This window comes from Branchiostoma lanceolatum, chromosome 2 (genome assembly GCF_035083965.1).
Source record: "Branchiostoma lanceolatum isolate klBraLanc5 chromosome 2, klBraLanc5.hap2, whole genome shotgun sequence".
In the NCBI taxonomy this organism is placed as follows: Eukaryota; Metazoa; Chordata; class Leptocardii; order Amphioxiformes; family Branchiostomatidae; genus Branchiostoma; species Branchiostoma lanceolatum.
This window is the reverse complement of record NC_089723.1, coordinates 38,712,313-38,729,437: the sequence shown is the minus strand read 5'-3', so window position 1 is coordinate 38,729,437 and position 17,125 is coordinate 38,712,313. Positions and strand designations below refer to the sequence as shown.

The window sequence follows — 17,125 nt, the reverse complement described above, 5'->3', positions numbered from 1 at the left end:
GGTTCGTACTAAACAATATTGTGCAACAGCACATGGGTGGGTCCTTGTAGCCTGAGTGTCATCCTGTTTAATAGTTTCAGGCTATGCCTCCTTTTTTTGTCTATATTGTTGTGAACAATAGTCAGTATTATGAATGCTATCATTAAAGATAGAAACTCAATGTAGCAATCCAGTTCAGTGACCAATCAGTGGTTCACTGCTGCCAAGTGTTCTTGCTTTATTAAGAGATAACATTCGGCACGAGTCTTAAAGGCCAATGTCACTTATGTCTCGGACCACACAGTCAAAGAGCGCCTTCATAGCTGGAGCGCTAATATCCTGTTTAGTTCCAGGCTCTGCCTTCACAGTTCACTGTTCTGTGAAGGCAGAGCCTGGAATTAAACAGGATGACACTCAGGTTAGGGTCCTTGGCCAGCGCTTTATTGCTGTTTCCCTAAAATACTGTTAATTCCTTTATTTTGGCAGGACATAATATCATGGTAGGGGGGCTCTTCCCAACAGAGCTCATGACGCCAACAGAACTATTGCAACAATATCATCATGATGCCTTTACAGAAAGTGAGTCACCAAAGCCTGCTGATTGGCATTTGACTGTAAATTCATCTACCTTCGAGGCAGTTTTATTTTGCGGTAGAAGGGCAAAGGAGTTTTTTTGCCATGTTTTGAATTTGTTGTGGAAACAATTCTATAGTACAGTTTGAGTACAATGGAAAAAAACATATTTATGGTGCAGAGGTCACCACAAAAATAAAACCACCGCAAACATTTCCGAATTTACAGTACATGCACATCATAAAAAAAGGTATGCATGTAATTTGTCCCCCAAACAGGTTTGAAATATATTAAGAAAAATATATTTTTCAATGATACAGCAAAGTAGAAGCCTTCTGTCACTGAAAATTCAGTTTAACGAAATTGATGTAGGTATAGCTGCTGGTAAATGGAAAGCAAATAGATTTTTTGTCTATGTGTGCAGAGTTCATTAATGACTGTTCCATTACAATTTTTCAAGGACTTTCGTCCATATTTCCACTGATGTGGCCGGGGAGGTTTTTAGAAGATGACAACTTTGAAATAAAATGAATAGCGATTTAACTAGAAACTCAAAGGGAAAATGTGACCTTGTAGAAGATGAAGGGCACAGAATAGTAACTTCATTTATCTATCAACACCCTAGATGTCAGCCTTGCTCTGGATAGAGAGACTATTATAAGCAGCATCAAGGCCATAGATATTCCTCCATTAAAACATGTTTCTAGGGTCTATTAAGGACAAATTTGTTGCTAGGATAAAATGCAATGTAGCTTGGGGCAATCATAAACCAGAGAGGATTGCAGATAAAGCATTTGATTCCATTTTCTCCCTATCACGGCTTTGAATTTTCTTCAGGCCTGGGATGGAAATTTGCTTGTTGGGACGGACAAAAATTTGACCCTGTCTGTCCAAAATATCTGAACTTCATGACATGAAAGTAATGAAAATGTATTTATGGTTCAGCTTTAAATGGCAGATTTAACCCAGAAAATTAACAATATGGGCTCTCAAACAAAAACTGAGGCTGAAGAAAATTTATAGTTTATTAAGTACATGTAATAGGTAATATATGGAGCAGGACTGTCTGCTGGACCAGTAACTAAACTAAACAACATTTCATGCATTATTACATGTATGTTGAGTCCTCCCATTTCTTAATGGGTTTCTCCAAAGCCCGGATATCATTTTCTCTGCATATCACATGCATGTCTCATGTTACCAGGACCTACACGATGTAAATCCACAGGACAGAGGCACCTGGCGAGCGGCCACCAAGCTTCCCCATCAGCATGCAAGCACGTCAAACCCCCAGATGATGAGGAAAAGAAGACAATAAACCGGATAGTGAGTGAGTGAGTGAGTGAGTGAGTGAGTGTCCCTCCCTCCATCCCGGTCCCCGGATGGAAAGTTTCTTGTTGCATGGGCAGACAAAAATTTCACCCCATCTGTCCTTGCAGAGGGACAAAATCTGATGTTCATATATGAAAATATATTTTCTCCACAATTGCATGCTTTTGACCCTTGCTGTCCCAACAAAGAACTTATCGAAATACTGAGTGGGACAGATAAAAATTTAGTGCAAAGACAAACCAGAACAATTACTGGTGAAACTTAATGACATTTCATACAGGCATATATAGGCAAATAGTAGTGAAAAACCTCAAGTCAACCGAACACACTCATTCAAGCCCTAAACAACACAAGGTGAAACTAGTCTGAGTGTAGGCTTGAATAAATTTCTAAACGGGAACTATGTGGATACAGCGTCTTTTCTGAACATGTGGCTTGAGTGTGTAATAAATAGAAATAAATGTAATAAATAAAGATAAATATAATGAATAAAAATAAAGGTGGCTTGAGCATGTACAGTTGTCCACTGCTATTTGCCTACTGACGTTTCATACAGTGACTATTATGTTGAGTCCTCCCATTTCTTAAGGGCTTCCTCCAAAGCTGGGACATCGACTCTGTGCTTCATCAGAAACTGCCCATTGAAGTGGAAAACAGGAATCTCGTATCTGTACTGCCGGAACCACTGCTTGTTGTCTGGTTTTGTGATGTCCACTTCTTCAAGTTTAAACTGGAGAAAACGGACGAAGAGAAAGTGTAACCTCCATTTTTGGGGGGCTTATAATACACCTTTTGCAGCCAGCCCGTAACCATGGTTTCAGGCTGGCTGATGGTTACGAGCTGGCTGCAAAAGGTGTTTTATAAGCCCGGTAGAGCCTGCTATGGAGGCTACATCTCACAGGGTTTAACATAAATCCGTCTCTTTGAAAAACAGTAGGTTTGAGAGATCTGTACTGCAGCACCCCCCAGATATGCACAGTTTAGATATACAGGAGTGCATTCTACTGGGGGACATTGTGCTAAAGATCTGTTGGGACATATCTTTTGAGGCTAGTGGAATCATGTACCCTGGTGGAATTATGTTAGTACAATAGTAGATGATACATGAAGGCATATTAGGGTATGAATACAAAAGGACAGGTGGCTATATATCAAGGATGTCTCCAGGACTTGTCCCTTTGACCCTGGATGGAAATTGTTTTTTGGGACAGACAGAAAGAAATTTCACCCAGTCTGTCCAAGAAGTCTGAACTTCATGACATGAAATTGATGAAAAACGTTCTTGCAAGCTAATATGAATATTAATAATGAATACCAGCAACATGGGCCCCCCAAAAAAATAGTGGGGCTGAAAAAAATTCAAAGCTCTGTTATATTGCCATAGAAAATAATGTGCTTTATAAAATAAATGGTCAGAATCCCAGTTATACTGTCAATAAGAATAACATGTTCATGAAACTTTGTCAACATCGTCCCCTGTCTTGTTAGCAGTGAACTACAGCACTCAAGATTCAAGGAAAATTCAGGGATGATAAAAATTTCAACTATCATTGCATGCCTGAAGTCCATGGTATTACTATGCAATACTAACAATAGGGATAACATTGAAATTTATAGCATATCTTAACAATATTGAGGACATACAAATGACAGAGTCAATGTCATGTGTACACAACATACAGAAGTTCCCAGTGAGTGAGCAACATAAGAATGGGTAAGTTCCTTCCAGGTAAGCAGAGGGAAATAAAGTCCTGACAATTATCATTTTGGTGCAACCAGAAGAAAATCTTTTCAAGTTTTAAAATGCTTACCCTGTGTCTGTATGGTATTAAAACTTCCTTAGCGTCATCACACAGAGGACACACCTCCTGGAAGACAAAAAAGAGTGTTGCTACGTAACTCAGTACTTTACATCCTAAGTAATAGTCCATAAAAGACGCCTGGTAAAACATCATAAGGACCCACACACTGTATCAGACATTAGGACATTAGAACATGGATGTGTAATGCTCTAAACTCTTTTTTAATCAAATCTAGGTAATGAAATGCAAAAAAGTTTGAAATGACATATTTACTTTGGTATACAGGGTCAGGACAGGTAGAGTTTTTCTTGTTGAATACAGCCTAAAGGTTGGGTGGCCGCCATGTCGGATGACCCACGATGCACCCTGCATCACTTGTCTCTGGATGATCATGTCTGGAAGGGAGAAGAAATGATGTACATAGAATTCTGTAAAATCTTGAAACTTTTGCAGTGGTTTTATTTTCACAATCTTTACTAAGACCTTTCCTCCACGAATAAGCTAGTTCGGAGTTGCTACTACGCATGTGCAGTGTCAAAGGTGAAGGCCCCCGCGACGGAAACAGTGCTCGCCTCCACATTGTCTAGATTTGCATAACAACGCCCAGACGGGTCTTGTTTTCGTCGCGGGGGCCTTCACCTTTGACACTGCACATGCGTAGTAGCAACTCCGAACTAGCTTATTTACAAGATTTATTTGAACAACTCCGAAGATTCATAGACAAATTAAGAGGTTAAATAACTCAACATTTAAAAAAAAAAAATCATAAACAAACTTAGCCATTACCAACAAAACAAAACAAGGAACAGTCTAACCTGGAAGAACGTATTACCTGACCGTAAACTAGTACTCTACTCCACTAAGTAATTAAATACAATGCAGAGTATAATTTTGTACATCTTCGTACATATACAGTAATGTTACCTGTAGTACTACGGTACCTTCTCATACTTTTTCTATATGCCCAATCCTCTGGCAAAATTCAGAAACTGGTAAATGATATGTTAGATGGACATTTTAGCAAACATGATATTTTATCAACACACACAGGAATAGTGTTTTCCTTTATAATAGAAAATATGATAAATCTTTGACACATCTAGGCTGGCAACTAACGTTACATGAGACTTAAATTGATGTTCCAATGTAGCTTACTGATAATCTGTGAAGTTTGCAGTCGTTAATATAAGTACCACAGAAGTTCACAACACAACATCACATGTACACAGCCTCTCACAGCTGATTCCTGACCTCCAACCTCCGACCTGAGGTCATTCCCGACAAAATGTCGGCCGATAGGGTCGGTTCCAATTTCGGTACAGACAACAGTCGTCTGTTGCCCCGGTTTGTGACCTAGCTGAGGGTTGCTTCTCACGGACACAACACGGACAACATCGGCAAGGTGATGAGGAACATTTCTGTAGACTTTGGGTCCAACTGTTGACCATTTTCGTAGGTAAAACTGTTGGCATGCGGCAAGATAGCGCGAGTGTTGACAAAAACTGTCGCATCATCTAAAGTTAGAAAGAGGTGAAGGCTGGAACCATTGGGTCAGAATTTGGTCAACAACACGGAGAAAATGAACATTGCAAATTTCTCAGGGTACATATGTCGTTAGGAAGGTGATTCATAATCAAGTCATTGATATGAAATGTCCTTTGACCCAGACATTCGAAAGTAAGAGTTTGTACATTTTTGTAAGGGTGTGGGAGGGGAGCGCCTGTGGCCAATAACTAAAAAGAAGGCGGGTTATAACCCAGGTATAACTTTGTTTTGTTGTCATGTTTTTCCTGGTTTCCTTGCAAAATCTTGTGTCTTCGGAATCCTTGGTTTTAAGAAATATGAGTAGTTTTTAGCCATTAAGATTTTCATATAGATATAACTACCTATTATGGTAACTTAACTTTATATGGAAGTTTGAACGACTAGCAAGGGCTCCCAAGGGCTGGGGGGGGGGGGGTAGTCAAGACAGCACAGCAAAGAAAATTTTTTTTTTTAATCATCAATCATTGGACAAAAGAGGTACAGAATACATAGAAAACCCCAGCTACTGTCAAACAATGAGGTTATATAGTCTATATAACCTCCTTGCATCAAACTTGTCCTGTGCTTCCATAGAACAACAATTGTAAGACTGTGGATGCCATTTGTGTAGAGATAACATAATTTATAATCTAGGAAATCTCAAAGGCTGCATCAGGGATATGTTAAGTATGATTTCGGACAATTTGTGCACTGACTTGGTTACTTTACTTTCATACGGGGATAGCCTTGTAATCCTTGATACATTTGTTACAACTTTGAATAAGCTGCTGTGACAGAAAAAGATCACAATCTATGTTCAATCTCCATGCTGTAATCTAGTTTGACCTTAAGAAAAATAATGTGCAAGATGTTGCTTTGAAAGTCTCATCTTAAGTTATAGCTGGTAATGTGAACTGGCCATATGCTTGTGACAAAGTCCAATACGTGAAATCATAATGTCTTTACTCTAACCTCTCAAATAGAAGTACCCCCTGGAATAGAAGTACCCCCCGGACAAATCTTCAAAATGTAATATAAGTACCCCCTGGAATAAAAGTACCCCCCGGAAAATTTCAAAAATCGACAGTCGAGGCTAGGTAAACTGTGTCCATACATGTACAACTGTCACTGTCAGAGGGAAATAAGCTAATAAGCAGGTAGGTAACTTATATTTAGTCAATTATGCCATACCTATTAAGTATATAGATATTGAATAGAATAACTGTCCATAGCTTGTTCAAATCATGATGATCTTCCTCGCCTCTTCGTAAAATATAATACCGGTAGTAATATTGAAAAATTGGGCATAGGTTCCCCGCTATGACCCCTAACCGGGGGCCACGGTGCTTTCAAATTCAACAAGTGAAAATGTACATGATACATGCTTTTTCTACTTGGAACTTGAAGCAAGTGATCAAAGAAAATTGTTATATCATTTTATTATGACTGACAATCAGTGTCATATAACAAAAATCATCAGAGTACTTAAGATAAATGTACCTGATCATATTTTCTAAAGACATCAACCACAAAAAAACACAAATATGAACACAGTCCTTCCACAAAAGAAATATGTCTATAAACTTTTGCTCCATAGCGTCAAAAACAAAGTGAGACGCTCGGATTTCGAGTTCCCGCGGTAAATCCCACAATATTGAACAGAGATCGACTGTAAAAGTAGCTCAACGTCACAGACCGCACATACTAAGAAGTTACCCATTACGTGTTGACACTAGAAACCCGCGATGAACCGCCTAAATTGGGAAAATCTTACGATTATTTAAAAAAATGAACCCTCTGAAAATAAATATGGCCTTGTGTGTCTATCGTTGCCCAAAAAATATAATATTTCCATGCGTTTACGGTATCATTTTAAAGATCGGTATCCGCACTACGCAATATGCTGCTAGTTTTACTGTCGCCATGCCTGAGAGTGGCGGCCATGTTTCGCGATTTCGCGCTGTTGTTTACCGAATCATATCGGACATATTTCTGCCGTTTTAGAGATTTTGTGGCCTCAAAACACATATTACAAGGGAAGTTAAGTTATGATTGTTGTTTTAACATGTTACATGTCTTCTGCGAACAAATAATTCTTCTGCCGCGCTGCCCATACTACGGATATAGTGGTCAGGAAATTATTAACGTTATTCCCCGTGCAGGCGTGCACCCTACTCCACACGTTTTTGATCAGCGTGCTTTGGTTTACGATATAAACAGAGACTATCAAAGTTATTTATATGAAAATTGTATTTTAAAATGTCAATGTCGCGTCTTTTTTTCCGGTTTACTTTGTAGCGTCATAGCGATATCGACCGATATGTTACGAGTGCCGCCAGGATACTTTTCACAAGGCCGTCAAAGCGGCGAGAAAATCAACGCCGGTAGGCCGAAAAATAGCGAATTACGAGCAAAAATACCGGGGAAATATTGGCAAATAAACCTACGATTTTAGAGGGATTCCTGGTTTGCAAAGCCTCAATTTTTCAAAAAATAATAAACATCTAGAATAAGAACGTACCGGGTGGAACTATAGGCGAAAAAAAATAAACGTACCGGTACGTTTATTTGAGAGGTGAGAGTAAATCTTTTTGATGTCCTTTTATAACACAAGACTGAGTACTTCTCACAAGTACTAGTACTTCTTTGGGCACATACACATTACGATAGTGTGGCAGTGGCACTACCACTAAGTACTATGACTACTCATAAATTTTACTGCAATTATGACTACTACTTTATCTCTGCACCTTCCATTGGTATTTTTAGTAATTCCAATAAGGTAGGTTAGCTGGAACCCCCTTAGCTTGCTCTAATCAACTTAAATCAGCTTGGAACCTAATTACCCAATTATCTGTCTATCCCAATTTCTCTGTGAGTGTCTGAATGGTCTGCTGACTGTTAAAAGATGACAGAACGATTGCTCTTTAAGTGAGACCTACCGTTGTGGTTAGAAAGAAAACTATGGGAGCTAAGGAAGCTTGAAATGAACTGGACCAAGTGGAAAAATTTGAAGAAGGACTGATTGCAGCTGCAGGGTGTTCAGACCACTGTAGTACTAGTAGCAGAACACAGTGGACTTCTACTACTGTAACATCTGTGACTCAAAATGATAATGTATCTATATACATGTAGTATGAAGACTGTTAAACTGAGTACGTTTTTCTTCTTAGTAATCTTGCTAACAGTAACAGGAACCAGTAATAGCTCAGTAGTCCCTGTTGTTGTTGGCTTGGCTTCGCTGACGAAGATTTCAGGGGTTGAGTCCACTGGTAGTAGTCCCTGTAAGCTGCTACAAATATGGCAGTGAATCCACCAGTGAAGTTAAAGTAGATGGAGCACCAAATGTGGTCCCATTGAACTGATAACCCTTATGTAGAAGTGGCCTTGACCCCAGATGGACAGTGGGTCAAATTGCGCCGTATGACCCCTCGAACCCCACTGGCTTTGCTAGTGGCGTGGTTGATATGGGTGTCCCACCGCAAATCGTCGGACAGTTGTACTCCAAGATAGGGGTGGGACTTAACACCGGTAAGGGCTTCTCCACAGAGGGAGTACTGGGTGCTTCTTACGGGTGATATGGAGGATGTGACATCTAGAGGGGTCGAACGACATGAGCCAACGATTTTGCCATTCTGATAACGCATCAAGATCAGACATCTATTATATGAAGAATGTCAAACTGAACACATTTTCTTCTTGCTAACAGAAACAAGTAAGAGATCAGCAGTCCCTGTAGCTATAAGCTGCCACCATGGCGGTGAATCCTCCAGTGAAGCTCAAGTGGATGGAGCACCAAATGTGGTCCTATTGAACAGATAACCCTTATGTAGAAGTGGTCACTTGTACAGGTCGAACTGTACATGTATCTATTATAGGAAGAATGTAAAACTGAACGCATTTTCCTCTTGTTAACAGGAACAAGTAAATCAGCAGTCCCTGTAAGCTGCTACCATGGCGGTGAATCCTCCGGTGAAGCTCAAGTGGATATCCACTGTAAGATCTGTAACTCAAAAAGAAACTGTAATATCTATCATAAGAAGAATGTCAAACTAAACACATTTTCTTTATGTCAACAGAAACCAGTAAATTAGCAGTCCCTGTAAGCTGCCACCATGGCAGTGAACCCTCCGGTGAAGCTGAAGTGGATGGAGCACCAAATGTGGTCCCATTGAACACATAACCCTAATGTAGAAGTCGTCACTTGTACAGGTCGGACTGTACATGTATGATTGTATGAAGAATGTCAAACTGAACAGTACATTTTCTTTATGTCAACAGAAACCAGTAATAAATCAGCAGTTCCTGTAAGCTGCCACCATGGCAGTGAACCCTCCGGTGAAGCTGAAGTGGAGATCCACTGTAAGATCTGTAACTCGAAAAGAAACTGTAATATCTATGGTATAAAGAATGTCAAACTGAACATGTTTTCTTCTTGCTAACAGGAACAAGTCATAAATCAGCAGTCCCTGTAAGCTGCCACCATGGCGGTGAATCCTCCAGTGAAGCTGAAGTGAATGGAGCACCAAAAAATCCTTATGTACATGTAGAAATGGTCACTTGTACAGGTTTGACTGTATCTATCATATTAAGAATGTCAAAACTCAACACATTGCCTTTATGTCAACAGAAACCAGTAATACTAATACATCAGCAGTCCCTGTAAGCTGCCACCATGGCGGTTAACCCTCCGGTGAAGCTGAAGTGGCTGGAGCACCTGAACACCTCCTGGGTGCTGGAGGACTGCGAGAGCATCGCCACGCGCGAGGGGGTCATCATGCTGTACGATCGCCTCGTCACAAACAAGGAGGTCATCCCCATACCCCAGCAGGTGGGGAGACTTTAGTAATACTGTATATACCTCGTCACAAACAAGGAGGTCATCCCCATACCCCAGCAGGTAGGGAGACTTTAGTAATACTGTATATACCTCGTCACAAACAAGGAGGTCATCCCCATACCCCAGCAGGTAGGGAGGCTTCAGTAATACTGTATATACCTCGTCACAAACAAGGAGGTCATCCCCATACCCCAACAGGTAGGGAGGCTTTAGTAATACTGTATATACCTCGTCACAAACAAGGAGGTCATCCCCATACCCCAGCAGGTAGGGAGACATTAGTAATACTGTATATACCTCGTCACAAACAAGGAGGACTGGTCATCCCCATACCCCAGCAGGTAGGGAGACTTTAGTAATGCTGTATATACCTCGTCACAAACAAGGAGGTCATCCCCATACCCCAACAGGTGGGGAGAAATTAGTAATACTGTATATACCTCGCCACAAACAAGGAGGTCATCCCCATACCCCAGCAGGTAGGGAGACATTAGTAATACTGTATATACCTCGTCACAAACAAGGAGGTCATCCCCATACCCCAGCAGGTAGGGAGACTTTAGTAATACTGTATATACCTCGTCACAAACAAGGAGGTCATCCCCATACCCCAACAGGTGGGGAGGCTTTAGTAATACTGTATATACCTCGTCACAAACAAGGAGGTCATCCCCATACCCCAACAGGTGGGGAGGCTTTAGTAATACTGTATATACCTCGTCACAAACAAGGAGGTCTGGTCATCCCCATACCCCAAAAGGTAGGGAGACATTAGTAATACTGTATATACCTCGTCACGAACAAGGAGGTCATCCCCATACCCCAGCAGGTGGGGAGACTTTAGTAATACTGTATATACCTCATCACAAACAAGGAGGTCATCCCCATACCCCAACAGGTAGGGAGACATTAGTAATACTGTATATACCTCGTCACAAACAAGGAGGACTGGTCATCCCCATACCCCAGCAGGTGGGGAGACTTTAGTAATACTGTATATACCTCGTCACAAACAAGGAGGTCATCCCCATACCCCAACAGGTGGGGAGGCTTTAGTAATACTGTATATACCTCGTCACGAACAAGGAGGTCATCCCCATACCCCAACAGGTGGGGAGAAATTAGCAACACTGTATATACTTCGTCACAAACAAGGAGGTCATCCCCATACCCCAACAGGTGGGGAGAAATTAGTAATACTGTATATACCTCGTCACAAACAAGGAGGTCATCCCCATACCCCAGCAGGTAGGGAGACTTTAGTAATACTGTATATACCTCGTCACAAACAAGGAGGTCATCCCCATACCCCAACAGGTAGGGAGACATTAGTAATACTGTATATACCTCGTCACAAACAAGGAGGTCATCCCCATACCCCAGCAGGTGGGGAGACTTCAGTAATACTGTATATACCTCGTCACAAACAAGGAGGTCATCCCCATACCCCAACAGGTAGGGAGACATTAGTAATGCTGTATATACCTCGTCACAAACAAGGAGGTCATCCCCATACCCCAGCAGGTAGGGAGACTTCAGTAATACTGTATATACCTCGTCACAAACAAGGAGGTCATCCCCATACCCCAGCAGGTAGGGAGACTTTAGTAATACTGTATATACCTCGTCACAAACAAGGAGGTCATCCCCATGCCCCAGCAGGTAGGGAGACTTCAGTAATACTGTATATACCTCGTCACAAACAAGGAGGTCATCCCCATACCCCAGCAGGTAGGGAGGCTTTAGTAATACTGTATATACCTCATCACAAACAAGGAGGTCATCCCCATACCCCAGCAGGTAGGGAGACATTAGCAATACTGTATATACCTCGTCACAAACAAGGAGGTCATCCCCATACCCCAGCAGGTAGGGAGACATTAGTAATACTGTATATACCTCGTCACAAACAAGGAGGTCATCCCCATACCCCAGCAGGTAGGGAGACATTAGCAATACTGTATATACCTCGTCACAAACAAGGAGGTCATCCCCATACCCCAGCAGGTAGGGAGACTTTAGTAATACTGTATATACCTCGTCACAAACAAGGAGGTCATCCCCATACCCCAGCAGGTAGAGAGACTTTAGTAATACTGTATATACCTCATCACAAACAAGGAGGTCATCCCCATACCCCAACAGGTAGGGAGACATTAGTAATACTGTATATACCTCGTCACAAACAAGGAGGTCATCCCCATACCCCAGCAGGTAGGGAGTCTTTAGTAATACTGTATATACCTCGTCACAAACAAGGAGGTCATCCCCATACCCCAGCAGGTAGGGAGTCTTTAGTAATACTGTATATACCTCATCACAAACAAGGAGGTTATCCCCATACCCCAGCAGGTAGGGAGACTTTAGTAATACTGTATATTAGGGGTGGATACCGGTTCACTGGACCTGATTCGGACCTTTATAACATCCAAGAACCGAGTCCAAAAAAACCTGAAAGCCAAAACCTTAGTCCAAAAAAACTAAACAAAGTACAAAATTAATATTTTTTTCTATTTTGTTTGATTAAAAGTGTTTTGAGTCTCCCCTCTGACAAAAAAGGCATTTAAAATAAGTGCAACATTCAAATATCAAACACTGGTTTATCTTAAAAGTCTTCTCACCAAGAAACTTTTATAGTCGTGTGTGTCAGTATTTTAAAATTCTCTATGCCTAATATTGGTCTAATAAAACATCAACTGCACAGGATCAGGTCCAGGTTCAGGTCCGGACCTGAACCTAAATCTCTGGACCTAAACTTGGACTTGGGCCTTACTAAGCCGATTACCGGTATCCACCCCTACTGTATATACATGTAGCTTATTTACCACATTGCCGATACTGTTCCCCATTTGGGAACTAACCAGATGGCCAGACTGGCAGAAGATCACCAGCAGTGGAGAACCTGGGTGAGTGAGTGAGTGAGTGAGTGAGTGAGTGAGTGAGTGAGTGAGTGAGTGAGTGAGTGAGTGAGTGAGTGAGTGAGTGAGTGAGTCAGAGTGCAATTTGAACTAGTCAGAATTGCCTTGATGAAGGTGACAGATGGTCACCGAAATGTCGGTGGAATAAATCATTGTGTCAAAAGAAGTCTTTTTATTCTGTATATGGTTTACTTGAAACATCATTTAGGGACCAAAAGCTATTTAATACAATAACTGTATCCTTATTGCCAAATATATTTATCTATACCTGTTTTGCACAAGACATCAATCCAAACTTACAATACTTTCAAAGTAAACTGAACCAAATATGCAAATATATAATTTCAATGATGGTTATCCATTAGATGAATTGTTAAATAACAGACAAATGATATTGTAATTCCATCCTTCCTCATTCTTGTCAAATGTAGATTTGTATATGTATTGTATGATGTATGTCACCTTTTTACTGACTAAAGTTGTTTTTAAAAACTCCCTCAACAGGCTTTACATCTGAAGGGGCCGCAGCTTCCAGACTTCGAACGGGAGATTCTCTGTCAGGAGGAGCAGGAGCACTTCCTGAGAGCGCTCCTGAACAGCCAGCTCACGCTCGCCCGCAGCGTCTGCTCCGACTCCCCGTTTTCTTCGTCCCTCCGGAAGAGGCTCGTGGTGCTTCAGCGGATTTTCTACGCCGTGTCAAACAAGTATCACGATAAAGAGAAGGTGAGTCAATCTTTACTGTAAAATCAACTGAATTGCAAAACATTTTTACATGTCTCAAGAAGTACAATATTATTGTAAGAGCACGCAAACAGCACAGTCGATTAGATAGAATTTAACCTCTACTGACATAATTCCACCAGGGTACATTCCACCACCCTGAAAGGATATGTCCGAAGAGATCTCCTACCCAACAATATGATGCAGTCTTTTTTTTAATCTAAACTGTGCATACATGGGGAGTACTACACTAGAGATGTCTTGTTTAATCATTCTTGCCATACTTTGTAGTTGTACCATATACAATTGTCGTGCAATAAAGTTCTTCTTCTCTCAAACCCACTGTTTGTTAAAGTGACAGATTTATGTAATCTGGCAGACTACTGTCAAATGTAATCTGGCAGACTACATCAAAAATATAATATTCAAGAACTTATTATAATATACTTTTAAAATGTTTCCTTTAGACAAACAATGACTAAAACGTACATGGGCCTTAAATCTTTCTTTGTAAGTCTCTCAAAGCTCTCATAACAAAGGAGTCTCTTTGTCTTAGGTCCGGCAGCAACAGCAGACGCAGGAGACGCAAGCAGGCGTCAACAGCGAGAAGTCCAGCGGGGAGAAAACGCGCACGGGAAACGATGCCCTGATCGAGATGGGTGTCCGGACGGGCCTCAGCCTTCTGTTCGCGCTTTTACGACAAAGCTGGCTCCAGTCTCCGCCAGGCGGGAACCTCTCTCTTTGCAACGACGTCATACAGACCGCCATGGATGTCGTCAGCTCCCTGCCGCCGTTGTCGCTAGCTAACGAGACTAAGATGCCGCCGATGGGACTGGACTGTCTCAAACAGGTAACTGTAACTTCCGAAAATAATTTCATCAGGTTGGTAGAGCATAGGATATTTGGAGTTTCTTTTATCACAACCAGGAATCTCACCTGCTGACGTTTCGGGGTCTGTCAGACATCTTCTTTAGAGCTTCGGCTACTTATACTTCACCTACATCGGCTACTTATAGCGGTGAGAAGCAGTACTCCAGTCAGAAGCTCTGAAGAAGGTGTCTGACAGACACCGAAACGTCAGCAGGTGAGATTCCTGGTTGTGTCAAAAGAAACTCCAAATATCCTAGGTAACTGTAACATCTTTGATAAAGTCCACAATTTCATTCACTGTGCAGGTAGATTCTCGTAATTGATGGATCACCAACTTGTAATTGCTTACATTCACTTTTGTTTCATCCACTTTGTATTTATGTATGTATGTTGATATTGTGTTTTTAGTCTTGTCTTATATTTATGTTTTTGAGAAGAAGGCTTGATATATATTCTTTTATTTGCAAATTCATGCCCGTAGGCTAATTGCAAGAGTACAAACGGTAAAAAGTGATTTGATTCTATTCTATACATCTAAAGTTTCTACATGCAGTAATTGCAAAGGTACAAACGATAAAAAGTAACAAGATTCTATTCTATACATCTAACTAATGTTTCAACATACATTTCTACATACATTACTGATATCAGCAATTGTGCATTTTGCCTGATACTCATAAAATATCTGTGAATAAAATAAAACTAAACAGGTGACAGAGTTCCTGAAGAGCGTGACGATGCCCACCTCGGGTGCAGACAGCCTGGGGAAGAGACTCGCCGCAGAGCTGCTCCTGGGGCTGGCGTCTCAGAGGGGCTCGCTGCGCTACCTGCTGGACTGGATAGAGATGGCTCTGGCCGCGTCAGCAGCTCTGGGAACACAGGTGAATGTTTATTTGTTTCATTTCTTTATTAATCTTTAGGGTGGTCCCTTAAAGGTGTTTGTTTCACATAACTTTTAGATTGCCTTCAGGCTTAAACAACAGTATGGCTCAGTCAGTAAAAGCTGAGTAAGACCTGACTGCTAGGTTTGATCCACTCACACTGGGATGGACCACTGATATTTTTGATAAGTGTGGTGGGATCTTTAATGTGGTTAAGGTGTGGCTTTCTTAAACATGAGCCCCTGCTTTGACGTCCCTAACTGTAGCTAGGTACTCATTGTCAAGTCAAGTGAGGAAATAGGTATTAAGTAGCCTCCATAGCAGGCTTTACCGGGCCCTTTTTGGGGGGGCTTATAATACACTTTTTGCAGTTAGCCCGTAACCATCAGCCAGCCTGTAACCTACGGGCAAAATGGCTGCAAAAAGTGTATTATAAGCCAACCAAATAAGGCCCAGTAGAGCCTGCTATGGAGGCTAGGTATTAAGATTATCGAGAAGTTTATTGCAAGTTCATGCCCGTGGGCTAATTGCAAATACATGATAAAAACATAGGAAAAACATACATGCGTCAGTTAACTGTGTCTGACTTTGCTGTAACAATAGGTTACTGGTACTATATACATTTGTTGGCTATATACATTAAGTGCACAACACTGTTGCTTGCTAAGGATCCAATGTCCCAAACCCAGAATCTTAAGATTCTATGTCAATACCTGGTAGCCCTAATCACATAATCAACTTGCCACCTTGCTATTTCCACAGGTGGAGAGAGAAGAGGACAGACTGGGACAGATTTCACACGACTTCTTCCAACAGATTCTGCAAGTGATGGAAACTTCTGTGGTAAGATGTTCTATAAGATAGAGCCATAGCGTTCATTTTCAAGTGGTCAAACTGTGAATTCTTTTGTGTTGATTTTTTTAGTTGATTTTTATTTGCTGTACTATAGACATTTTATATTTCTTTACAGAGGAAGTTATGTTTTTATGTTAGACATTTAATCTGTTTGTTATTTGAGTAGCTGAAAAGATTGAAATTAACACTTTTGTTTTCTTGATGAAGATAAAGTCTAAGGAATGCATGGTTTTATATTGATACAATATTTTCTTGGGATGGATTTCATAATTTATATTTTTCCACATGTGTCAACCTAAGCTGATCGAACAATAAACAAAAATTGTGATCACCTTGATTTATAGAATTATATTTTTAACAAAAGTGATTGGTCCTTTATAGAGAAAGCAAGGGGATGACACTGACTGTACATGTGTCCCAAGTATAGAAAGGATGTTCTCGACCAGGATCACCTTATTACAGCTGCTGGTACACATTTATACACAGTCACTATCCATATACTCTGGGGGTTTTCCTTAGGAAAGGTGCTTGGTACTTGGTGATAGCCTTGTATCCAGCCCTATTGTAGCTGCAGAAGAGACTTGGTATAATAGGGTTAGATACCAGTCTACATGGTGGTTCATAGAAACTGACATGATACTTGAAGTTTAAGTGACCAAATCAGTTTGGTCCCTTTTCCTATGAAATTCCTTTGTACTTCCTGTCACATTCTCTTTTGTGGGTCAGTGACAGCTTCTCTCTCTGACATCCCCTTTTCACTGGAGGTTGTGACAGCACTGCGACCATTGAGTAGCCAAGCTTTGACAGATTTCTCACTGAATTTTGTGTGTT

At 41.0% G+C, this 17,125-nt stretch overlaps 2 protein-coding genes across 2 annotated transcripts in view; one reads left to right on the top strand and one right to left on the bottom strand.

Annotated features, from left to right (window-relative positions):
* Window positions 1-2,374: 2,374 nt before the first annotated feature.
* On the bottom strand, window positions 2,375-4,947 carry LOC136428983 (glutaredoxin-like protein C5orf63 homolog). Its single transcript, XM_066418840.1, has 4 exons — window positions 4,842-4,947; window positions 3,960-4,081; window positions 3,696-3,752; window positions 2,375-2,614 (listed from the first exon to the last, which is right to left on the bottom strand). Exons 2-4 carry the CDS (start codon window positions 4,077-4,079, stop codon window positions 2,447-2,449), a joined length of 345 nt encoding a protein of 114 aa, XP_066274937.1. The 5' UTR covers window positions 4,080-4,081; window positions 4,842-4,947; the 3' UTR covers window positions 2,375-2,446.
* Window positions 4,948-9,858: 4,911 nt separating this feature from the next.
* Window positions 9,859-17,125, top strand: part of LOC136427061 (probable E3 ubiquitin-protein ligase HERC1) — a 224,335-nt gene continuing 217,068 nt past the window's right edge. The window contains exons 1-5 of the mRNA XM_066415778.1: window positions 9,859-10,041; window positions 13,473-13,691; window positions 14,245-14,538; window positions 15,269-15,439; window positions 16,202-16,282. Of these exons, the coding sequence (XP_066271875.1) occupies window positions 9,886-10,041; window positions 13,473-13,691; window positions 14,245-14,538; window positions 15,269-15,439; window positions 16,202-16,282 (921 nt within the window). The 5' untranslated portion in view covers window positions 9,859-9,885. The remainder of the gene's footprint in view (window positions 10,042-13,472; window positions 13,692-14,244; window positions 14,539-15,268; window positions 15,440-16,201; window positions 16,283-17,125) is intronic.